This window comes from Anser cygnoides, chromosome 1 (genome assembly GCF_040182565.1).
Source record: "Anser cygnoides isolate HZ-2024a breed goose chromosome 1, Taihu_goose_T2T_genome, whole genome shotgun sequence".
In the NCBI taxonomy this organism is placed as follows: Eukaryota; Metazoa; Chordata; class Aves; order Anseriformes; family Anatidae; genus Anser; species Anser cygnoides.
In genome coordinates, this window is record NC_089873.1 from 117,662,459 (window position 1) to 117,688,363 (window position 25,905).

Consider the following 25,905-nt stretch of genomic DNA (forward strand, 5'->3'; position numbering starts at 1 on the left):
ATCATAGCGGGATGGTAAAATGTGGAGGGCAACTATAGGCACCAACACCAAAACATTGGATGAAATCACGGTTTGCATTATTGTGCACGATGGTACACGCTGTGCTAATGCAAGTCTTTTTGATGCTGAGTAGCAAGCTTTTGCTTTTATCTCTGAATCAAGATCAGCTAATTAGAAGAATGATCATAATCAAGAATATTAGCTTTTAAAGTAGGAACTTTGTAGCGTTTGGGGGAGAAGAAGGGAAGTTTGTTTGTTTGTTTGTTTGTTTTGTATGTGTGTGTTGGTTTTTTTAACCTCAGATTCAGTACTTACAGATCACAGCTAGATAGCTGCGACCCTGAGCAGGATCCAACATCTGCTAGTGACAAGCTAGAAAGCAGCAGGCTGTGCAACACCCTTTGGCATTTGTGATGGTCCGGTGTAACCCTGAGACCCTGCACTCACTATTTTAAGGGAGAAAGGTTTGTTTGTTCAAAAGGAGAAATCGCAGGGAAGAGACCACTGTGGTTGCGTGGAAATAAGTGTTTGAAATGGGGGGCCTAGGTGGTGGGAATCAGTTTGGTTTACTGGCATTACTGGCACAGGCAGCGCAAGAGGAGAGGGAAGGAGGAAAATAAATCATAAATAATGAGTGCCAGGAGCAGGTTGCTTGTGCCAGGCAGGTGACACACTTTAAGGGACAAACTGTCATGGAGATGAATTAAGACCTATACAAGGCAACCACGACTAACTTCTGGATGAAACTACCAGAGCAGGGGCGAGGTGGTTGTCACGACGAAGAAACACACCTGCAGCTGGAGAAGCCACATAAAATGGATGTTCCTCCGTACTTTCCCTCCCCCCTCCTCAGACCAAACAATTAAATAAAGCGGCAGTTTCCCCGTCAGCCTCCAGAAGCCCTCCTTGCCCGGCCGTCTCGGCCTGCCCCCCGGGGGGCTCCTTTCCCCCTCCGGGCCCCGCGGTACGCCGACGCCATGGCGCTGCCCGGAGCCGAGCCGAGCCGAGCCGGGCCGTGCCCGCCCTGCCGCCGCGGGGCGCTCTGCTCCCCCCGGCTCGGCTCGGCTCGGCTCGGCACGGCCCGGAGCGGCGGGGAGGGGCCCGGGCGGACCGGTCCCGCCGCGCAGCACCCGCGGCCGGGCGGCGCTCGGCAGCCTCGCCCGGCCGCCCTGGGCTCGGGCACGGAGCAGGAAGGCACCGGCAGGGCGGCGGAGGGTAGGCGCGGAGGGACCGGGAGGGACCGGGGGGGGGGGGGGGGTGCCGTGCACCTGCCGCGCCCCCCGGGGGCCGATCGGGAGGCGGCGCCCGGGCGCAGCCCGTTCCCCCGCCGTGCCTTTGTGCTCGTCCCGGCCCCGCCGCCTCGGCCTGCGGCCGGCATGAGGCAGGCCGGGCTCCCCGCCGCTCCGGGGCGGCCCCAGCTGCGGGGCCGGGCGCTGCGGGGCGACACCGGGCTTCGCCGCCTTCCCCGTCGGGGTTACACCGAAGGCGGGCGGCCGGGAGGGGCTGGCTGCAAGCCGCCAAGCGCAGCGGGTCGGGGCGGTGCTGGCTGAGGTGTGGGGTGTGAGGTCCAGCGTGCCTTGGGTCTGTGTGCCCCGCGGCCTCTGGAGCCCGTGTCCTGACGAGGACCTGAACGAGCAACGCGCTCCTGGCCTGGGAGCTTCGTGTGGTTCCTCCAGCACCCGAGCCAAGGCTTTTGCGGCGTTTCCAGTGGGAAAAGCCAGTCCCAAATGACCCTATTTTCCTGCAGCAGGGAGGGAGCTGCGCTTCGCGTGGTGCAGGGGGACGCCTGAAGGAACAGCGTGAAGTTTGGAAGGTAAATACACGCTCAAAGTATGGCAGTGTCGCTTCACACGTGGCAGTGCGGCAGGAGGAAGCGAAAGTACTTGCTTTCCATCAGGTAAAATGGTTACCGAAAATGAAAGGCCAGTTCAAGCGACTGAATTTTGTCCTCAGGCTTCGTTCGTAAAACCGAAATATAAAGGACGCATTGGTAAACGGCCAGTTATTTGTTGTGGTGTATTAATGACATTTCTGAATAATAGCTTTTTTTAAAATCTGATTCCATCCACAGCAGGACGTGTTCCTAATAACCCCTTCACAAGTTTTATTGCCACGAGTTTCTTTGCTTCGTCGTGGGAAGCGTAATTTGCCAATAAATGCACAACCTGCACGTCAGAGGAACTTGTGGAGTTACAGGGACAGAGATACGGAGTTGACAATCAAATGAGAACTGCTCTCGAGACATTGTAAGGCCAGCATCTGGGTCCCCGCCTGCCGAAGATAAGATGAAATCAGCCCCTGCCAAATAGAGTTAGGGTGTAGCTCTCGAAAGGCTGCTGATAGTCCGGCCTTCTTTGCTGGGGCCTCATGACTGGATTTACAGTAAGGAGTTAGGAGGTGGTTGGTGGTGGTGTGGGTTTTTTTGTTTCTTTGTTTGTTTGGGGGGGGTTGTTTGTTTTTAGAAAAAGCAGGAGGGGGTGTGAATATGTTCTGTGCAGCAGGTGCACAGCTGTGCTGCCTTCTGCGAACACTTAGCAATGAAACCTTTTGTAAGATGGGTGAAGTCTTTTTGTGACTGTTTGCACTAAAGCTGTTAAATAGTAACCTGTTAAACAATTCCTTTTCTGTGATGGCGATTGCCTTATCCCATTATATTTAGAGGGAACCATTTGAAGAGACTTAGGACATCAGATTTTTTTTTTCTTTGCTAGCTTCTCACTGTTTCTTTTTCCCCAGTAAATATTTCTGCCCCCTCACTTAGAGTAAGGTCACTTAAGGAACAGCTTTGGTATTTGAGTTAACTGAGAGAGAGGGGAGGTGGGGTTGGGATCCTGAAACAGGTGTGCTATGGGTGGAAGAAGCTGCTCTGTGGTGGCAGGTAGTGCCCACCTCTTTTTCCTCTTGCCTTTCTTCTCCCACTGGCGCTATCCAGAGCTTACTTCAACCAAACATGAAATTACTGATAGGCATTTGTTAGTCTGAAATTCAGCTGATGTAAGAGCTAGCCATTGCTGCGGTGCCATCTATGGTCCCTGTCTTCATGCTCCCGCTGCTTCAAATAGCAGTTCTGTGGCTGCAGAGTGAGTTCGCATCTTCTATTGGATCAGCTGTTTCTCAGGGCAGGTTTGTGATAGATCAACCATTAGGACCAGCGCTGCATGTCTACAAGGTCTGGCACACAGGGAGGTGGGAAGCTATGGCTGGACTTGGGCGAGGAGAGAAAGGTAGGGTTGCACTCTCCCTGGCCCCAGCAGCCTCAGAGAAGTAGGAAGCTCGTGGCAGGAGAGGTGGGAATGATTATGGGGTTTGCTGATTAATTGCGCAGTCTGATTCAGGGCAGGGGGAGGAGGTGGAACATGCCAAACAAGATTAGCAAGTCTATTCACTTCCAGAGAAGGGAGATGTCAAGGACACTATGAAAAATTAAAGGTATGACAAAAATATATGTCTGCATAAGGGACCAGACCCTTGGGCTTTTGGTGAGGTGGTCTGTTATGTGAAGAGGTGGTAGTTTTCTCCCTCTCCCAAGGGAGAAGCCTGTGTGGATAGTGAAGTTTCCAAGTTGCCAGCTTTGACACAACAGAATCGTGTTTGGTGTTGTCACTCAGCTGGCTGAGGACAGAAAGTCAGCTTTGCTTTCTGTAATAGAGGAGAGGAGAGAGGCTCATTCGTCTGCCTGTCATGTAACAGCCTCTAAAATTCCCAGGTTAGGACAGACCCTTAGTTTCGGCCAGTGTGTTGACTTCAGAGGAGGTTGGTTTCCCTTTAGCTTGCTTCCCCTTGTTTGCCAGGGGAGCTGGTCCAGCTTCAGGCTCAGGAGCGTGGCAGTGGCTGGTGTTGGCTTGAAGCCCACTAGCTATGCTGCCAGCAGGGTAGGGGTTATAGTGCTGGTCCTGGTCAGGGAGACTGCTGCTGATGGTCCTAGTCCTACCTAGTACGTCACTTATTCGCCATCCTGCTGGGAGGGCTCTGCTGTTAGCACACAGGGAGGCTCGGTGTGCTGGCATGGGTTGCAGGCACACCCTTTGCCCACAGCACCTTTTGTCGTCCTACTCGACAGCTGACTCAAAACTTGCTGCGAAATAACAGTGCAGCTAGTTCCTGTTGTAGTACCTGCAATAAAGGGTATAGTGCGTTTTTGTTTCTGTTGAGGGGCTTTGACCGGAGTCTGAAGAAACAGGAGGAACCTTACCACGTTTTAAACCGAACTGAATCAATGCTGCCTGGTCTCACTGTTTCCCTGCATGTCACATTTGTACGTGAGCCTGCCTTCTCCTTTGTGCTGCCTGACCCCTGGGTGAGCTGGTGTAGAGAAGCTCAAGCGGGGAAACTTTTTGTTTGTTTTTCCAAGTTTGCTGACGATTTGGTGCTTTGTGCAGCACTGGTACTGGGACAGGGGAACCAGGCTGCAAGAGGGAGTGCCGGTCAAGTCTTGCTGGCAGCATTGTTCAGCTGCACCGGATCTCGGGCTGGAGGGTTCTCTGTTCTGGGCTGAAAACTCTACAGTCACCTTTGTAGCAAATTTCAGCCTCATGAATGTTTCCGATGTGTTAAAATAGACCTTTCTGAGGTGGATAATTGCCTATTTGTACTCTTCTCTGGGACAAGAGCGGAGTGTTTCGATGTCAGCAGGCTTTGGAATCGTGTTCCTTGTAAGTGCATCTTTTCCTTCTGCCCCTGCTTCTTTATCCTATGCTTACTTCTCAAAATAGATTATACATCATAAAATTCAGAAAAGGCTGCAATTTATACTGGCTTAGAGTTCTCCATTACACTTTTAGTATCTAGAAGGTTAGTTATGGTAATGGCTTCTATATGGAATAGGTCATTGCAGTTGAAATATTGTGATTAGAAAATTTTATAATACCTTGATGAGAACATTTACTTACCCGCTTTTCTTATTTACAGATCAGCAATTAACAGAAACCGGGTGAAGAATTGGCCACGTGGTGACTGAACGTGTAAGAAAAGAATCTAAAGGGAGATCTTCCGAGTTTGCTAACAGCCTACAATTGCACAGCTCGGGGAGGATCTTTGTTACACATTCTGAACAGCAGCTAACGTTTTCACAAGAGTGTAATCGTGTCGCCTAAGATTTGATACCAGCTGTAGATGGCTCAGCTTCCTCCTGGGATTCGCTTCATTACTTCATTTTCACGAGATCAGTGGTAAGTCTTGAAGTATGGTGCTGCTCTTTATTTTAGACGATACGGGTTTGTGTCTGGGGTAGATGATTCTGTTGCCTTGCTCTGTTTTTGCCTTTTCATCACTGGGTATATACAGCAAAAAAATGTAGTCAGTTGTATAACAAATATTGCTCACGTTTTACAAGTATTTGTCAAGTATGCTAGACAGTAAATCCTTTTATGCTTTCCTTTTCAAGTTGTGTATTTGCGGGGATAAATTTCATCATTCCGCTTTCAAACTCATAGTTGAGGGGGGTGCTCAAGATTAGCCTTCTTGTATTAATAAGAAGTACATAGTCTTCCCCATAAATTAATGTGTGATACAGACCTTTAGAATTATGATCTTAGTTCTTGGTACTGTAATATTTTTTTAAAAAATGCTTTTGAAAGTTAATTCTCGAAGGTGGATGGCGTTGGTTCTTCTTCTTTTGGAGAGAGAATACTGAGTCAGTTGTGTGTGAGTACCAAAAAAATAAAAACAACACCAAAAAAATCAAATGAAGGACCAAGCAATCCCCATTGGAACAATTTATCACGTACTTTATTTAGTAGAGCAGAAGGACAGAGTCATTGTATTTTTATCACTCATGAAGATGCCTGCAGTAATGGGAGTGAGTAACCCAGCTCACAGGATAACTCACTTAACCCATCTTTTTTTTTTTTAGCGTCTTTGTGAGTATGCCTGAACTATAAGACAAAACACTTGTTACGTAGAAGTTTATTAGGCAGAAAATGATTGAAGATTAATTAATAATTCGGGGCCATACTAAGTTATCAGATCTGTGTATGTATATATGTGGTTTTATTTGCAGATTTTTACATTAAGATTAAGGCTAGAAGGAGCCAGTAGATTTGCTCTGATCCCATTGTATTGTTAAAAGTAGAAATCAACAAAACACTCTCCTTAAACAACTGAAAAATAAGTGCTGCAGGTAGGGAATAGAACAGATCAGTTTGCTGTCTTTGCCTAACACTTGCAGTGGCAGGGAGTTTGAAATACCCTTATAGTTCAGATGAACTGCAGGAAAAAAACAAGGATGGCAGCAAGGTGTGAGGGAAAAAGTCCTTCCAATCCCAAAGCTGGATAATTATGTTCATGTGCTCCAGTACACACTGTCAGTGTCTGTCTGTACCTCAGTCTCTAGAAGTGGCTGATTTCTGTTGATACAGAGGAAGGCAAAAATAAAGCAAAAATCCACAAAGCAGTAAGGAAAGAAATAAATAATAATCCACAGGAGCTAAATTGACAACTCAGCCATCATTTATGTCTTAATTGTAGCAGAAACCTGGGTGAGACTGTGAAAAGTGAGATCTGACTGTGTGTTTAACGTTGAACTGCCTTTTAATAGCCCCCAAAGAAAGGTAGTAACCAAAGTAGATTAGCTCTGTAGTATATCACAAAACTCCTGTCCATATCTGTATATCGCAAAACTCCCTTCCAAAGCAAGAGCAGATGTTTTAAAGCCGTACTACTGCTAGGGTGGTTCTGGCTGTTAGAGAACATGAAAAAAGTTGTCTTAAACTGTTCCAAGGTTACAAATGACTTGTGTAACCTTTGTATGTAACAGCACTAAAATACGAATAAAATCATTTTCAAATATGTATCCATTTTTATATTATAGGTATAGAGCCTTCATTTTCACTCTCACCTTCTTCTTGTATGCCAGCTTCCATTTATCAAGGAAACCTATCAGTATAGTTAAGGTAAGCAAGGTTGTGTCGTTGTTTAAACATCCTTCTGCTGTTATCAGAAGAGGAAGTAGTCTTCTTTTTCAGTGCGTTCTTTTGTGAAAGACAATGTTAACCTTTAACTTGGAATGGTTTTAAAGATGAAAACCTGATAAAGTTGGCACACAGTGACATTTATGTAATAAACGTCAGTGACACCACTCCTAACATACTGTTTGTACTTCTGTTCTTTGGGCTTAAGACTTGGAACAGCTATGCCTACACTTGAGACTATTCGTGTGAATTAATCTAAACTGTAGGTATGTAAGAGTTTACAGGTTGACATTCTTATGTTTGAGAAAGGCTCTTGTAACTGATGAGTTAAATGTGATAAAATTCTACTGACATATACAAGACTGTTCCAAGTGCTGTTGAGCATCGTATTCGTAGTTGTATGTACACTTGGGATTTTTTGTACCTTGCTGCGCACTCCATGGGATTTCTTTTTTTCACTTCTGTTCCCAGTGAAGCTGGTGACAAAATATTATCTATACCTATTTTTTTTTTTATTCTAATCTCATGCATCTGTAACTTGCCAAACACAAATCAAATCCCCCAGGATTGTTATATATAATTGATGAGTAAAAATGGGCAAAATAGCTTGATGTTAGTGACTAATTTTGAAATCCTGCAGTGTCAGAAACACCAATTCAGTGTAGCATATTACTAGCCAGGTGATCACTCTTAGATGTAATGGTGGCTTCACTCAGCAAAATACCAAGCAATTAATGACTTACAATTTTACTGGTTTCAGTAGGTCTACGTGAACCTGAGTCAAACCCAGAATTATTAAATTTATTGCTCAATGGATTTTAACAGGGTTCTGTCACAAGTGAATTTTCCATCTCAAATTTCCTTTCTGTATCAGGGAGAGCTGCATAAGCATTGTGCTGCTTCGCATGAAGTTGAACTCAGCTCCTACAGAGAATATGCTGCCCAGATTCAGCCTGTCAAAAAGCCATCTAATGCATCTCAGTGCGGCTGGGAACCATTTGGTAAGGCGTTTTTTTTCTTTTCTGTTCCATAACAACGTGCTGATATTAGTAATCAGATTATCTGTCTCTTGCTATTCTTCTTATGTGGAGGGATTCAGGAGATGTGTATTGGAGGGGCGTTTTTTCCAATGCTCTCATTAATTTTTCCAAAGCAAGTTAAGTCAAGACTTAATGTCTTGCCTGCTTAAACAACTGACATTATTGTACCTGTTAGAGCTTTGAGAAGGTTTTGGTAGAACACTTTTCAGTCAGGAAATGGGACTGTGTAGAGGTTTAGGTATGGCTTTAGAATGTCTATTAAGGAAGAAAAGGGTACAGAATAAAATAAATCATTCTGATTTTCTTCTGCTTTAGTTCAAGGTCCAGCAGTCATTTAAATGAAATTACTTAGTGTTTAGATAAACTGGAACTTCTCAGAGTCTATCTCAGCCAGAGAGAATTTTTTGTTGCAATTTTAATGAAGAAAAATGTGGGACTCTATTGCAGAATAGAGTTGCTAACTTCCTGAACAGCTTATAAACCTGGCCTTTTACTTAAAAATATATATATGTATGTGTGTATATATATATGTACATACACATAACTACTTACAAAGTAATTTCAAATTTCATTATATTTGAATTTAACAGAGATTTTGAATCATTCCTTGACACTTTCATCTCTGCCAAGAACAACATCAGTGGAGTGGAATAGTCCATTCTTTCAGTGTGCTAGTCCACTCCAGTCTATTTGGCAATCAATAATCCATTCTAATTATTCTTTAATTATAAAATTAAAAAAAAAATCCCCCTCTTTTCCAAGGTAATCAGAAATCTGAGCTGTTGGTTTTCTGTGGACAGCGTTCTATGTACTTACTGCCGTCTGCAAGGTAGTCAGTATATTGAAACGATGTAGTTCCACACGTTTCCAAATGCTCTGGGTTGCAGTAAAACTTGATTGCTGTTTCTTGCCTCTTGACCAAGGGGATACTGAGTTTGCTTGTCTAAACCACTAGTTAGCTTTCTTAATTTCGAAAAGTTCTGAGCTCATGTCCTTCTTTTTTCCATGAACACATGTGTTATTGCAAAGCTGCCCCTTGGGGTGTGCCCTGGACTTGTTCCTTCAGCTCTGTTTTTGAGGCAGCATAGCTGGCTAGCTGGTAGCACCACTGGAAGAGGAATGTTTTAATAACTTTGTCTTTATTCTCAAAGTCAGTGGAAATTGTGGCTCCTTGCAAATACACAAATTGTCTGTCTTGGTATGAGCTCAGGTCACTTGAGACTAGACTTGGTGTTTCTAATTGGGTGGAGTCCCGTCTGCTGCATCCCTGCCTCTCCCAAGTGCCATTTGCTGTGATTATGGTCATTTCTTGTACAGAGCTGGACCTTTTTTTTTTTTTTTAAACAATAACTTCTATCACTGTGCTTTGTGAGAATTTGGAGAATGAAATGCGAAAGACTAACCATTCTATAAACTGTATTAAGATAACTCCTCAAAAAGCCTGTATGATGATGGATTTTTTTAAGCTGTTTTGGCTTTTAGGACAACACATATGAAACATATATTTCCGCTGTGTTTTTAAGAATGCCCTTTAAAGTTTAGTGCTTTGTTTTGTGTTGTTTTTTTTTTTGTTTGTTTCATCTAAGGAGCTGTAAGAAGAGGGCACCTTGTTAATAACTGACGTTTCTTCTAACTGCTGTAATGAATAAGGTGTGGAATGCTGTAATGAATTAAGAGTGGGCCTAGCAATGTTTTCCTAATACATTACAGATAAAAGGGTAAATTGCAGAGTTGGTTTTCTGTTCTTATGTGTGTTTTGAATAATGCACATTTAAGTCTCCTTTAAAAGTATCCATTTAAAATTAAATGTCAATGCATGTTCACTAACTTTTTTTCTTATATTATGTAAAAATGGTTGGCAAGTTACTGGTATGTTTAGACTGATGATTTGTTTTGAAAATATCTTCTTAGATAAGAATAACTACAAGCAGTTACTGGGAGCACTGGATTACTCATTCCTGTGTGCATATGCAATCGGAATGTACTTAAGGTAAATCTCTCTTGGAAAGCTTCTTTATCACTCACATAGGAGGCTGTACTGCTTCTGAGATGTTGTCCTTTCCAATTGTAAAGTTTCTGAAGAAGAGAATGAGAACTTGGATGTCATTCTTCCATCTCTGTGCTAGCTGCTGGGGAAAAAATGCAAAATCCTGAGTTCCCAGTGATACCTGCATACCTGTTGGTATGTAGAAAGATTTTTACCCCCATCTGACTGCCTTATGCAGAAATGCTTTCCAGCTTGCAGTCTAGCCTGTCTTCCTTCATGTTCCACTGCAGCTGGGATACGTCCCCAAACTTCATGTGTCCAACATGCATGTGTAGACAAAAGTGATTGTCCTGGCTTTCTTTGCAGTTGAAGGACAGTAGCAGACACCTCATAAAAATACATGAAAACCATCAAAAAGTTTACAATATTAATTCCCATTTAGAGATGCCAAATCTTTTTTATTTACTAGAAGTGGGACCTTCATAACCAAAGTCATTAGTAAGGGAGCTAAGTCTCACTTTAAATGGGTTCAGATGTACTATGTTATGGATCATTTGGAAAATAATTCTCTAAGTAGTCACTTCCAATGTGCTGCAGGTGAGTATCTCCCTGAAAGATGGTTGTGCAGATGTCAGCACTTGGCAGTTAATGAACATGAAATGTTTGCTGTTTTATTCTGACAAGTGCTAAAAAATGTTTATTTGCTTCTGCAAAGAAAAAAAGAAACTACCAGTAAAGTTTTTCCTCAACCTGAATTAAACAGCGCAAAATATTCTTTCTTCCTGAAAGCTTGAGGTGTGATCTCATTTTTAATTATAGCTTTTCTTTTTCTTCCCTTCCACATTTCAAGTGGGATAATAGGAGAACGGCTACCTATCCGGTACTATCTGACAGTTGGAATGCTTGCTAGCGGACTCTTCACTGCAATGTTTGGATTGGGTTATTTCTATAATATACATAACCTGTGGTTTTACATAATGGCCCAGGTAGGCACAACGTTACCTAGATACTCCAAGTTTCCATGGTGTTTTTTAGTGTTGTATTGTTTTTTTCTTTTTTTCCTTTTGAGTTGCAAATTGTGATTAGTGGTTAGATGGGAAGATCTAAAGGCTGGCATACGTTGTCGTTGATGACAGTCAGAAATGATTGAGTGGATCGCCCCAGGTTTTATTTCAAAAAAATGTTCTTTTTTTTTTTAATGGAAGAAATCTTTGAAAACAAATTAGTGTTTCAGTCTGTGTCAAATCATTGATCAAATCTTTGCAAGCTTAAATGTGGGCGAGTTTTAAAACAAATGTATTTACTTCTGTCAGTCTGCCAAGACCTGACTGACGCATCCTGGCTTTCTATGCAGGAAAATTACATTTATGCTGCTAATGATGAAGTCTCCCACCTTCGCGTGGCTGAGAACAGGCAGCTACTGTAATGAAAGTTCATTGCGTGGGATTTTTCAGAGCACTTGTAGATCTAATCAGGCATCACACAAATATTTACCATTGATCTAAAATGGAATTTAGGTCGTGACCAGGACATGACTAGCGTTTCTGAGTCATTTTGAACAGGTCTGCACCTTGCACAGTTGCTTTCTTTGCGTTATCTCAGTAGCACTTTCACAGCTGGCATGTTTGCATGGCATTGTGCGACATGACATGCAGCGATACTAACTTGGGTCCTAAAAGCTTTAATAACCATTTCACTAAGTCTCCTGTTTAACCATGTCACTGCCCCCCAAGGCTCTTGGCTTATGTGGTTTCCAAGACCAGAGCTAGCACCCTTAAGGTTTGTCTAAGTGTGCCTAACAATGCTGCACCACCACGTGATGTGGACAGTGAATCCTGTAATGCAAAGGACAGCCTCACACCACCAGCCTAACTGGTAAATGCTCATTGTACATGTGAATTATTATGCTGTCATCTTTGTGTTAATGTGTAATTCTAGGTAGGGAGCTTTGTAGGAGTTGCGATGAGTTAGGATTTCCTTACGAACTTTGCAACATGCAGGCTGAAATAGTTCTCGCTTCAGCCTGAATACAGTACGTTAAGTTTCTCCTCTCAGTTTATTTGCATATGTCTTTTAATCGTTTTAAAACTAATGTTCAAAATTGTCCAGTCTTCCCTAAAGCTTTTTTTTTCACTTTGATTGCAAACGTGCTTTGCCATATGTTCGAACCGAGCAGAGTATGATATAGCTCTTATTATGAAGGGAATTGGCTTGTCTGTTCAGTTCTGTGAAATGTGGTTTTGGATAAGCATGTGTTTTAATTTTTTTTTGGTGTGTTTTACATCATAAAATAATTGTAAATATTTAGGTAGAGGGAAGAATATCTGTGAAATGCTGTAACCTGTTTGTTTCTTGGAAAAGAATGCTTTTGAAACTCTCATACTAAATTTCTAAATTCAAAGCAGTTGCATAGGCTTCCTTTTCCCAGCACAGCACTCAGCAGGAGTTATGTAGGAACCTGACGTATTACAGGGTATGTTTGTTTATTATTATTTCTGTATACTTTCAGATAGCTAATGGGTTGGTGCAAACTACTGGCTGGCCAAGTGTCGTTACATGTATTGGCAACTGGTTTGGAAAAGGAAGGTAAATCATCTGTAATCCAGAGTTTCGGAAGTACAAATCAACGCATTCGTGGGCTGTAATATTATAGTCAGTTTAAGTATCTATCTATTGCTTCAGTGATTTGGGGGATAAAACAAGCAGTTAGGTGGGTCCTTGAGAGGAGTTATCTTTGTTACGCTGGTTAGCTTACATAGCAGTTTGAAATATTCTCTGTCATGTCAAATGAGTGTTCTCTGGTGGCTCCTTAGTCTGATGTTTAATTTTTCAGAGGAAGTATTTTGGAATTGGATTGAGAAGAATTCTTGCAAATATCATCAATCTAAAACCACTTCTATTAAAGGCTGTTATTGTGCCTTTTTATTATGGAATTTCCTGTGTTCTCATTTGTATTTCAAAGCAGTTGTTAGGCTATAGCTCTAAAAATATCTTTTTGTCTAATATCTTTTTCCTAACACACTTACAAAAACTTGAAATTTCATTTAAAAAGGAAAATAGATGTGGCAGCTGACTTAACCTTTCTTTTTGTCACTTTCTTTAAATCCATCTTTTTTTTTTTTTAAATCCTAACTGGAGGTCACTCATAATGCTTGTTTTGTCATACCACACAGAAACTTTCCATAAATTTTGTGAGAGCTGCATGCTGAATTCATTGTCTCTGATAATGGTTGATGCCTGTAGCATATAATAATGCTGCTGTAGTAGTGTCCATTGTAGGTATCACCAAATGAGCTTATTGTCAATCACTTCAAGAGGAAGACGTGAAAATTCAGTGTAAGCTTTCTATATAAAGTCATGGGACAATTAAGAAAATATAGTCTCAAACTAGATTTCCGTAGTCCCTGCAGCCGTTTTGGTTACAAAATAGAATGATAACCATCATAAAATACTGAACAAAATTATCAAGTCTGTGCAAAATAGACACATTCAGATTGTTTTGTGCAAAAGCAAAAGTTTGCATAATGGATTTTAGGAGTCTGGATAATGGATTGGTGGATAGGGCTCTGTTCTGAAAGTCAGTGAGCTGGTTCTCGTTTTCATTTTGCTATAGATTCCTTGAAGCATGAGCAGACCTCTTGGATCTTGTCTTCAGCCAAAGAAAAAGATTTGTTTTAGTTAAAACTAGGTTGTTCCAGGTAAACTCTTGGGAAAATGGCCTTGCCTTCAGTAGGACTTAGAAGGATTAAAAACTGCTAACCGCTGTGACTTCAGTAGGATTTTTGTGGTTTACGTTAGTCCTGCTGCAGCTATTCTACAGCAGCTCTAATCTGGGATTTCCAGGCTGACAACAGTTTGGTATCTTTGAGCCAATCTTGTGCAGGTGTTACCTTCAACTAGTGCCTAGCAAGCCCAGGATGCGATCAGAAATCACTGAATTTGCTTTACCTGTCCTATACAGATAGTTTTCTTTGGTCTAATAAATCCCCAAAGCATCAGCTTACTTGTGCAATATGTCTACGGGACTTCCATTCACAGAAGCATCAGACTTAGCATGCACATGCTACGCAGTGTTTGCATACATGTTTTTATCAAACAAACTGTCCAGAAATATGGAAGCCCTAATGGTGCCTTTAAATGCCATTAAATGCAGGATAAGCTCTGTCATGTACAGAGAAGTACTTAGAACACTTCTATTAATATTTAGGTGCTTTGAAATTGCCAGATGAAAGACTAGCATAAAGAAGTGCTTAGTTACAGAACATTAAGATTTCAAATATTCCACAGACATCACAGATGAGCAGTCTTTTTGATAAACTTTTCTTAAGATGATAATGCTTATTGTTGGAATAATAAGAAATGTTTGTGGGTTATTTTTGTGTGTTTTTTTGTTTTTGTTTTTTTTTCCTGTGCAGGAGAGGATTGATCATGGGAATCTGGAATTCGCACACTTCAGTGGGAAATATCTTGGGATCCTTAATTGCTGCTTATTGGGTGTCTACGTGCTGGGGTCTCTCCTTTGTGATGCCTGGTGTTATCATTGCAGTGATGGGAATATTTTGTTTCCTCTTTCTTATTGAACGTAAGTACTTTAGTGTAATAGAATCGTGGAGGGGCTCATTATGGTGAAGGAACACCAGCAGTTTAAGCAAGATGTCCCAGGGCATAGTTAAGGAATATTCCTCGAGGTACACCGATACTGAAACAACTTCTTAGAACTAGATGGACAAAAACCTTTGTATGTCTAAAGAGTTCATACACTCAGGCTCTGGCATACCTAAGAAAGAGAGTAACCCTTCAGAATTCAGTCCGCTGCCCTGTCTTTACTTCCCTGTCTTTCAATTCTTTAAGTGAGATACATTTGAATAGTAGAATACCCCACCTAGCTGTAATGTATGTTCAGTGCTACCATTCAACCCATGGCATCTGTATTCCGTACTACAAAATACAGGAATCAGCCAATAGAGCATCTTCTGTCATCTTAAATAAGAAATTAAAAAGGAATGCCTTCTCTTTTTCCTGTGTGAACTCAGAGATACTATGAATGCTTATTTTGCTGTAACTGTCCTATATGAGGAAGTAAAAAGCTCTGTAGACACAACTAGAATGCTGTAATGAGATGGACTGCCAGAAGAGCACTTACTGTGGTCTTAGGATGGGAATGGTACCATGAAGCACCCTTTTCTTTTCTCCTAAACATACAATTAAACACTTATATCAGGACTACTTTTGTGTTATCTTACTGGTGGCATATTAGTGGTAAATGACGCTACTGATAGGTGTTTTAAGACTGGTTCTTTGTGCTTGCATTTAGTTTAACTGTGCGTGTTACTGTGTTTCAGATCCTAAAGATATAAGTTGCTCCTCCACGCCATCCAGTGTAAGTGAATGCTTTTTCTACTGTGATTTCTGTCTTCTAATATACAGGTTTATGGTAGTTCTGGTAATCAGATATCTGCATGGCTCTTATGTGCCAGGTTGTTATAACTGACAATTGAGGGAATGATTTTTCCTCTGTGCTTCAGTAGTAAACCAGGAGCTTACTTTCTATCAAAGCAATATGAATCAAGAAGGTGAATGAATTTGTTTTAGCTCAGGTTTTGTAATGGATGAACTTACTACAGCAAACCAAGTAAAAACTGTTCATCTTTCTTTATCTTATTTTCTTCCATTCTTCCTGAGCACATTCAGAGCATTTTGACCTATATCCTCCACTTGCCCTCCTTGCTTGGTTATGGCATCGTGAGATAGCTGCCAACCATACCCTATGATGGTTCTCACTGGCTGAGAAACCTGTATTGGGTGTTGGAGAAAGCAAATGCATGGCTGGGGAAAAGAGGAGGCAAGGGATGAATGTGAAGCTGAGGTAAAGAGACTAAAGCAGTCAGTCTGTTGTGGTGAGTTTCATTGCAGTATAACGCAGCCTTTATTTAACCAAAACTAACTGGAATTATTGCAGATGATACTGACATCAATGAAGAACTGTGAAATGGAGAGAGAAATAATTTGTACTTAGTGGTATGGGTCACATGACAACACACTATTGTATGTTCTGTGGAATCAGGAATAATTCAGGTTGGAAGGGACCTCTGGAAATCATCTGATCCTACTTTCTGCTCATAGTACATCTAACTTTGACATTGGATCAGATCGCTGAGGACTTGTCTAGTCAAATTTTGAAATCTTCAAGGATGGAGATGCTATTTATATATAGATGATTTCTTTTTTAAACATCATGTGAGGTTTTAGCATGTATTGATTACACAGGTTACTGGTATCAAGACAATGGATCTTGCTGGTTTAGAAGAGCTTATACTTCAAGGGCTTAAATTTTGACAAGATAGTGAACTATTTTGCAAGGTAGCAAACCTCACTAGGCTATAAATATATTATCATACACACAAACTGTCTTCTTCTATGGGACACATGCTGCCTGGATCACAAGGGCAAATACCATGCAGGAGTTTGAAAACCCGGTATCAGAGATTGACCACTCAAGGCAGTGGTGAAACAGGCTTAAAGTACGTGCCTGAAGCTTTCTGAGCTTTCTTTGTGTTGCTAAACATTGCATGTATACTTTCTCGTGACGTTGTGGCAGCAAAGTTCTAACTTTTATTTGTTTTTAAAAGGAAATCCTTCTGCTTTAAATATTAGTACAAGGTTGTTCAAACACTATTTAAATGTAGGTTGGGAAGTGGTTACAGTCTGGTACCAAGATGTTTGCCCAATGCGTTTTACACAGATCACACGACTTTTTATGTGCTCAAAATTAAGTAACGTAGGGAGCTATGTCAATGACAAAGAGATGTGCCTTAGAAAACTTTACTACATGAGAAGATGATTCTTTTCTTGCCTTGTGCAGCTGTAACCCAAGAGGAGGGAGGCCATTCAAGCAGAAGAAGAGAAAAATGTTAGACAAGAAAAGAGAACAAAAAGGAGCGAATTAGGAAGACTAGCTGTGTAACAACCAGTTATCTGGAAGAACAGTAGGGCAAAAGAAGGTCTTGGGGGAGGTCTTGGGGTTTCCCATGTGTGAGGGCAAATCAGGGCTGTTGAGGGAAGCGTTGGAGCAAAGGTCCTATGGGAATCCCATGTGTGTTTTCCAATACTAGAGGATTATATATGAAGGTTGTCTGCATGTGTATGTAAACGTGAACTATGCCTTCTAGTTGCAAGTATCACAGGTAGATTGTTCAGGGATGATTTCTATTTCTTCCCTCCCCCACCAGTAGTTCTAGACAGATGGCTTTTTACATTTTAAAAGCTCTCTTTTTCTTGAATAGTAACTGAAGATGACTTTTCTGCTCTGTTATTTCTTCTTCTTTACCAGTTAATGGACTTTTTCCTCATATGGAAGGCTTCTGATAAAGCTTCTGATTACCTGTAATGGTCTGTGGAAGTTCTATTCTTAGTTTCTTACTGTGAGATAAGCTGCACTCACAATGAGCTCTGTATTTTTCATTTAATTCTCTTTCACTTCTTAAAGGTAAATTCTGTTAAGTATGAGAATTTTTTATGTGACTCTTAGAGACTCCTAACCGGAGGCATTTTTTTCTCAGCTTTTCTGTATTTTGTAAGTGCTCCCATGAACGTGTCAGCTGCTTTTTATAATAACTAGAGCATAATGTTGACAGAATTCACTCCAGAGATTTATAGAAGTAAATGTTTAGTTTTTGTTTCAAATATAACTTTATCGGAAAGCACAACTAAAGAGTTGTGCACAGTGGATTGCTCATATATCTTAAGGAGCTGGTATGGAAAACTTTGACATTCAGTATCTACTCATCATGATGGTTTTTAAAAATCTAGTATTTTAGGAAGTTTTTTATTACGCTTTCCCCAATTCCCGGGAAGAGACTGTCATTTGACCTAATCTTCTCTAGGACATCAGCAAGATCACTGCACCATGTGCAGTCTCATTGTGTAGCAATGCATTTGACGTACTGTTTCCCTGGAAACCTCGCTCTCCAGAGCAAGAGGCATTACTTCTTCCTTCCCTGTTCCATATATTCATAACTGTGAATCTTTAAAAAGGGGGCTTTAAAAAGTAATTCTCTGCCTGCCTCAGTCTTTTTTCAGATTCAGACTTGTCATTGTCTTGAGAAGCTGTACTCTATTTGAATTGCTTAAGGATCTCACTTCAGACCTGTGTGGTCTGCAAAGTACAATAGATAAAATATAAAATGTATAAATCCTGTAATAAATATGGCTCACGGTTTCTGTTCGCTGTGGGGAGGGTGATTGTAGAAGTTGAGGAAGTGAAAAAGGCTAGAAAAGAAGTTCAAGAAGATCTGGAAATGCAGATGTGGTAGTGACCATGTCTGATTACTAAATTAAAAATAAATAAAAATTGCTAGTTGAAGGAAGGTTCATGTAATAAAACAGACTCTGTAATCTCTTATCACTGGCAACAAAATTCCAGCCTTGCTGAACAAGAGTAAAATTTGTTGGCAGGCATAAAATGGTAACTGCCCATGTGTGCTCAGTCATATCAGGTAATAATATCCTGTATGCTTTTGTAAATAGTTAGAAATGTGTTTTTTTTCTAAGAAATTAAAGAAACATACCTATTTGCTTTGCTCATAAGACTGTAGCAGGTCACTTCAGACAAATGTTTTGGTTATGTTCAGGCAGCCATGCCAGCGGGTGCCAAAAGCTGAACCTCACAGTGGAAGAGTGAGGCTGGTTTTGTTTAAAAACAACTGAAATAAATACTCAGTGTAAGGGAATAATTTAAGGTAGATTCATATTAAGATTTAAAGATTAGATTCATCGCTCTGTGATATCACTATCTTGGATGAAATTGGTCTACTGTTTGTTTGCAGCATGGTCATGAGCCCAGTATTTCTACAGAGTTTGTAGTGGTGAGTAATCTGATTTTACTGAGTTGCCCAGAAGAACAGATGGAGAGACAAGCAGAGAGCCTTGGATGTGCGGTTCTCATTCTTTATTCAGTGATTCCTTCAGCTGTGCTTTCTTTGCTAGTATTCACGTTGGCTCTAATTTATGAATTTGAAACTTGTTTCAAAACATTTAGTTATGATAAAATGATTTTAATTACTAGAATTGGAAGCTTAATTTACAGTGTTCCAGAAGGATATGCCCATGACAAATGCAAGCAAGGAGTCAGTGTGCCTTATTATGCATTGGTGCACTTTTATCATCAAAGTTGAAGAGAAGGTTTAATAGCATTTGTAAAACATGATTATTTAGAACTTTTTTATTGCTTCTAGTCTTTTCTCCTTGTGCTTCTTTTTCATAAGTACATGTGTTCATTGCAGCATGCTCATACAGACCTGTCTTTATGTTCTAGGAACTTTCTTTAACCTGACTTTGAATTTCCAGGAAACCTACATCTCTTAAACTGCAGTGGCAAAGTGCTTGTGTATTTAGAAGAAACCAGACTGCAGTTTTTATCTTTCTGAAAAGAAGAAAGAGGTCTTAAGTATTAAATGTGCAGCCTCTGAGTCTAGTCCTTATCCCCAGACATTTCCTCCTTACCACAGTAAATCTTACTTTTGACAGTCAGATGAAGTCGTCTTTCTCTTTTTTTTTTTTCCTCTGCTCAGCTGCTAAATAAAGGTGTAGGTAACTTTTCTCTAGGTAATTGATTTTCTTCACTACAGTTTGTTGTAAATCACTTTCTGATAAGAGCTTAATTTTCTATAAGATAAAATTTTAAAATCTGACATTCAGACCCTGTGCCCTTCAGTGTTGTTTGTTTGTTTTGGAGAAACAAGATTTTTATGCCCAAGATTGCTTGTGCCTCAGCTCTGCATTGAACAGCACAAATTTTGAAATTTATTCCCACCTCTCAAAAGCTTCTTGCATTCTTAGAAAGATTTGGGTGATGAATGGCAGTTTGTGTAAAGGAAACCACAATATCCTTGTATTTGTGTTGGGCACGAATTACTTTGTGATTCATTTCAAATTAAAATGCTCAGTGGGAATGGGCGTTCTTTTCTGATTTGTGGTGGTTTCTTTTTATCTATTTGTGGGTTTTGTTTGTTTGTTTGTTTGTTTTTAATGTGGCATTCAGAATGTTATTTGACACATTAGAAGCAAATACCTCATCCCTGAGGAATGCACAGTGCTTCTTGTGGTCTTAGCAATAGGTTGTTCCTGCCTGACTCCAAGCCTACTTTGAAGCTGTATATTTATTTCAGTGGACAAACTGTAATCTCCCTGGCGAGTCCTTTTAAGCCAAGGATTTCAGGATAGTGTTTTCCAAGGGATGTAATTTTGGTGTGAAATGATACGCTAATGCACGTGGTAATAAATATGTGTAAAAACCAGTGGGTTAGTTGAGGTCCATCCGGGGCCTAAAATACAGCTTGTTGCCTTGATTTCTGTTCTGAGCACCCCAGAAGCACTCTGACTTTGCTAACCCTGTAGCCCATAGGAGCATGGTCTCTTACCCATTTCTGGGTTAGAATGGTGTGAGACTAAGCTAGCGGGATAATCTTATCTTAAATGAAGAGAAATGAAGAAACAAGGTTTTCCTGGGGGGAAAAAAATAAATAAATCTGTAGTTGCTACTAGGATTATCTGCTTATGAGAAAAATTGTTAGCAATGCCAAGGAAAGTTCAGTAGAGGAAAGAGCTGCTAAAGATGTTAAGAATGGCACGACTGTGCTCTGAGTTCAGTATGCTGCTGCTGTATAACAGCAGTATAAAGTGAGCCTTCAAATACAGCTGTAATTGCATTTTCTGTACGTTGCCATAGGTCTGCATAAAAGCTTAAAAAAGCAAAACAAAATGCACAGTCGTTTAATTAGAGATGCATCCATTTATGTTATGATGCACAAAGACTTTAGTTGTAAGAAAATGATTAACAGTATGTAATCCTTTAAAAAAAAAAACAAGCAACAAAAGTATGGGGAGGTGTTGTTTGTTTCTTTCAGAGTTCTAAAGCCTTCCTGAATGGTGCATCTCGATTCAGAGTCCACATGCCAACCTTAAATGCTAAGGAAGCCAGCAAGCCTCAGGTAAAATATGTTGTGTTGTTGTAAAATAGTATAGTAGACTTCCTAAAGTTCACGTGGAAAGTTTACGTTAGATTTATTATTGGTAAAAGTAGATCTTCCTTTTATAATTCTGAAATCTGCTTCCCTTTTCATATACTAATGTACTGTCAGACAAGAGAACAAAGCATTATCTAACATAAATATTGCAAGCCTAATCGAGTAAGATAGCATGCTTACTTTTTTGGTCTTTACTTTGTGATCTTCATACAGTTCCAGCAAAAGTAAATGCTGCCAGATATTTTCAAGACAACACATTTGAAATTCTTTACTTCTATGGTGTCTGTCCACTCCTTACAGTATCACTTGTCTTCTTTTTTTGATGTATTAAATGTATGCACTTAGTATGCATGGAGGCAGAGAATTGTAAATAAGAGCAATTATTCACAGGAATCATGCTTAAAGCTTGTAACCATCAGTGTTTGTGATTCTCACTGGAAACTGACTTCTGGATTTGCCCTTCAGTGGGCAAAATGATTTTTTTCTTGTGATGAAAACTAACTGAAAATTTCCACTTGAAAAATTGTACACATTTGAAATATTCAGTGCATTTGACACATTATATCCTGAGAGGATAGGATAGAAGAGAGCCTTTTTTTTTTTTTTTTTAACACTTCTGCTTCTTTGAGACTGTTACAGGAAAACAGAAGCTTCCTGTTCTTTTCGTTCTTTGCCCATAGATTGTTTCCCAGAATTATAATCAGCAGGGATGGAAAGGTTTTGAACTTTTTAAGGAAAGGCTCTGCTAGTAATTTTGGTTGGCTCTCTCTGTAACCCCTGTGACCAGTCTGACTGACCCTTCCTTCAGTGACTCAGAATGAAACTCAACACAGATGGTACCTGGAGTTTACTGAGCATAATGAGTACACTCCTCTTCGTTTTGAGCTGCCCAAGAGCAGTCTCCAGCCCAGAAATCATTTGGCAGTATTATTTGACAACTAGCTGGAAGATAAGGGGAGAAGATGTAAGAACATAAGTAGGTGTCTGTAGACAAGTCATGAAGACAGAGCTAAAATATAGTCAGCAAATCAGTTGACAAAGATTCCTCTCTTAACTCTGCTGGTACCTCTGATGGGCCCCCTCCCTGTCAGCCTGTGCAAAGAGCCTGCAGAGCAAGGGGGCAAGGAAGATGTGCCCCTTCCCACACTGACTGGTGTTCCCTTGTGGGCACAACAGGGAGATAACGCTGACAACAAAGCCATAATCAGCCGTAGCCAGCTAAGTTATATGCTCGTATTATGGAGCTAACAAGTTTTTAAAACAAACAAACAAAAAAAATCCCTTTTTTGTCACTGCCTAGGACCCCCAGATTTTTTGCCAGTGACAAGAGATGATCTTGCTCCTGTCAAAATGGAGTTGAACACCTCTCCTTTTTGCAGTGGTCATGTTACAGTTATGCTGAGCTGGTGATCACTGTCAGATTTTGTGTTTGCACAAGCAACAGATGTTTTGCATTTATGAGCTGGTCTACTACAAGGACACTGGAGTGGCAGCTTTTACTGTTTTGTTTGTTTTCCTGACCTCTGCAATTACTGTAAAAATAAATATTCAGGATATGCAGTGACTGGAAAAAAAAAAAAACCACAACTGTTTTTGGCTAAGCAACCTGAATACCTCCATGTGTTTGTTACTGCTTATGTCAGGTTGGCCTCTTGAAAATTGTACAAAATTGAGGGATAATGAATCCTTCCCCAGAGATCAGTAGCGTGCCATATGCCTAATCACAGTCCATGACAAACTGTCAAGGCTGAACAATGTTATCCCTGCGAAGTACAAGCTGATGTTTTTATTTATCATTTAGCTACATGCAGTGCAAAAATTCCATACTGTTGGTGAAGGTTTTCAGTGTGAGATGCTAAATAAGTTATTTGGACTTTGGTCACTTTCACTGTCATATTTAACCCTCTATACTTAAATAAGTTCAGAGCTGCCTGTCTGGGAAATGAGCAGCATTACCTCAAACAATCCTGATTAGGTTTGCTGAGTAAATTCTGCAAGAGACATGCCCTGAGGCATTATCTAGACTTACCTTCCGTTGACTTTTTTAATGTTAGTAGCTGGTATTTTGCTTTGCTACTGTTAAAATAGTTCAAACTTTGAAGTTGCTCCAGTAATTCAAAAGATGAATGCTTCTCCTGCTGGAGTGACTCATGTACCGTAACATAGATTTACAGTGCCGAGCTGGATTTCTGTTTATATTTTTTTCCTGTCTTCTGGTTCCTGCTTCGTCAGAGTGTAGGGTCTCCCATAAATCCTGCACCCTGTCTATGAACTTTGTACAAACATTTTGGGTAATATCAAAATGGATAAAAATAACGAGATCTGTCTGTGGCTAGACTGGGATGGCTTATTCTTGTTGAGTGATAACTTGCTCCGCAACTATTCTTAGCAGCCAATGGAGTTGTTATTAGAGTGAAATCATTCCTAGTTTAGAAGAGACCTTGGAATTGAGTTCTTAGGCAGTATTGGTAAACCTCAGACTTTTTTGAATTCGTGGATTGCAATGCTCAAATGAGACAGGTGAAAAATTCATTATCGCTTAACAAAAAGCATTCAGTATCCATAACTCAGTTGAAAGTATGGCCTTGCCTGTATTTAAATTATTGATTAAGATGTTACAGAGTCTGAAAAATGACCTTGATGTTAGTACAGAAGGAAGATAACACATGGCTTTATACAGAAATGTGTTGTAGTGCTCGGGAGGTTTTCAGTTTTAATTAGACCACGTATAGGTAGTGGGGCAAGGGAAGACTGGAAATTTTGTTCCTTTAGACTGTACTCTGTATGTAGGATTTTTGCAACTTGAAAAAAAGTCACTATAGAATGGAAACTTGATTCCATAATGCTTAACACGCAAGCCTAAATGACCAGGCTTATTTCACCCCTTTTTCTGCATATAATACCTAGTCTTTCTCTACACTCCATTCATCCAAATCAAGAGATTTTAAAAGCTGTAACTTTCTGTAACAAAATAAATACTTTTTTTAAAATAAATTATTTTAGAATGATTTGATACTTTGATAAGTGTTTTAATACATTGTTCTCTTCTTTTGTGTATGGTGTTGCTGGGGGAAATTGCAGGACCCAGAGATGCAGCATTTGCTTATTGACACTGAAAACTGCACGGCATCACTGAACTCGAGCAGTGCAGTCACTGGAGAAGGCAGACATGGGACATCAGCTATCAGCTTCCTTGGGGCCTTGCGAATACCTGTGAGTATGTGCTATTCTTGCTTGTTCCTCTAAGAGTCAGGTTTTACCTTCTGGTTTCCCTGAAGTTCTAGATGGAGTGATAGGTGACATTAACTTTGCATCACAAGCTTTGATTGGCAACTCTGCTCTATGTAGGCTAAAGCAGATTTTGATACACAAGACAAACATCTAGGCTCCACTGACTGTATAAATTGTTTTTTTTTGTTGTTTTTTGTTTGTTTGTTTTTGTTTTTAACCTCATTATAATTAATACTGTAGCAGCCTGTAACGTAAAAGTTCACTGGTCTTAGTTAATGATGTGAGTATTGAGAATGGAAGAGTAGGCTGAACCTGTAAGTACTTTTCTGTGTCAGAACTTCGTTCCATGGCTTCTCTTTTACACTCCTCAACATTGTTTTTAATTTTTTTTTTAATCTCTTGTACTGTTTATATGGAGAAGTATGAGACAGACCAAACATTTAGGTTGCTTCTAAAAGAAAAGGAAATAAGTTTCCTGTAGTTCAGGGAAATCAGCCTTGATTGTCCTATCAGCTTGAAGTCTATCAGCTTCAATACAATGCACAAATAGGAAAAAATTATACCCAACTTGATTTGAACCAAGTGTAAAGGTAGCGGAAGAAATCCACTGTATTCCTGCATTCTTTCATTCTACCAGTCTGATGCCCTGTCTCAACTGTTCTTCCTGTGGCAAAGTGGAAAAAATAGGTAGAAAAATTGCTACTGCTGCCTCTTTGAATCTCTGTAACTCCACAGTATTTTTCCTGCCAGCTTTTGGGAAGGGTCTTGGCTGTATGTGAAGCAGAGCTGGCTGCGTATGTGTGTTGTCCCTGCAGATAACTGCAGTACACCATATGAGGGATTTAAAAACACCGTTCTCCAACAACAACAAAAAAATCAGATGGTAAGGGGAATGAAGATAGGTTAATTTGGCAGTTTAGTTGCAGCTCTGTGCAATAAGTAGACCTTTCATATACCCAGCACGAAAGAGGATGGAACAAATTAGTGTTTGAAATAGGCATCTGCCCTATCTGCAGTGTGCTCTTGTCACATACTAACCTGAACTGTGTCATGCCAGTGAACTGGCTGTTTGTATAGTGTTAATAAGGGAGAGATCTTTGATGACCCCATCTGAAGGGCAGATCTAAAGAACATAAAAATACGTCCATTCCTCTGGAATGCTCCCACACAATGCTGCATAAAAAGTCTCTAAATGAGGAAAACAAGTGATACAGGTGTTCCAGACAGAATCAAATCCTTCCTGTTCGTTTTGGTGTTCTCTCTGTTCAATTCAGTATAATTAAGAGAATGTATATAAGTAGAATATCACAGTCAGCTCTGATTGTAATCTTTATGCTCTCGGGGGAAGAAAGCCTTCAGGGAATTTTTGAGAGAAAAAGAAGGGGTAAAATGCTTCTTAGAAATGATTTCATAGTGATCTTTGAAAGTAGATAACAGCCTCTATTAAGATACTAACTTCCTGTTTCCTTCGTTGTCTTAGGGAGTCATAGAGTTCTCCCTTTGTCTTCTGTTTGCAAAACTGGTGAGCTATACTTTCCTCTTCTGGCTTCCCCTCTATATCACAAATGTGGGTAAGTATCACAGTAAGGAGAAACAGAATTATGACTACAAACTGTGTAGAGATATGAGCTTGAAATAAATAAGAAAATAAACATTACTGCTTCTGAAATGGGCTATCTTTGCAAGAGTAGCAGGAGAGTTTTAAGTCACCAACA

At 40.4% G+C, this 25,905-nt stretch overlaps 1 protein-coding gene across 10 annotated transcripts in view; it reads left to right on the forward strand.

The window, feature by feature from the left end:
• The first annotated feature begins 1,064 nt into the window (after window positions 1–1,064).
• SLC37A1 (solute carrier family 37 member 1) overlaps window positions 1,065–25,905 on the forward strand; it is a 37,566-nt gene continuing 12,725 nt past the window's right edge. Inside the window, exons 1-15 of one of the 10 annotated variants that reach the window (XM_048064282.2) lie at window positions 1,065–1,215; window positions 1,748–1,813; window positions 2,072–2,382; window positions 4,909–5,168; window positions 6,809–6,890; window positions 7,783–7,909; window positions 9,860–9,938; window positions 10,786–10,921; window positions 12,445–12,521; window positions 14,351–14,517; window positions 15,278–15,315; window positions 18,761–18,799; window positions 20,840–20,923; window positions 24,041–24,172; window positions 25,671–25,761. In XM_048064282.2, the coding sequence (XP_047920239.1) occupies window positions 5,113–5,168; window positions 6,809–6,890; window positions 7,783–7,909; window positions 9,860–9,938; window positions 10,786–10,921; window positions 12,445–12,521; window positions 14,351–14,517; window positions 15,278–15,315; window positions 18,761–18,799; window positions 20,840–20,923; window positions 24,041–24,172; window positions 25,671–25,761 (1,108 nt within the window). In that variant the 5' untranslated portion in view covers window positions 1,065–1,215; window positions 1,748–1,813; window positions 2,072–2,382; window positions 4,909–5,112. Of the gene's footprint in view, window positions 1,216–1,347; window positions 1,898–2,071; window positions 2,383–4,908; window positions 5,169–6,808; window positions 6,891–7,782; window positions 7,910–9,859; window positions 9,939–10,785; window positions 10,922–12,444; window positions 12,522–14,350; window positions 14,518–15,277; window positions 15,316–18,760; window positions 18,800–20,839; window positions 20,924–24,040; window positions 24,173–25,670; window positions 25,762–25,905 lie in introns of those variants that run through there. The other 9 variants (XM_048064283.2, XM_066979347.1, XM_048064280.2 and 6 more) reach the window with 9 other exon arrangements.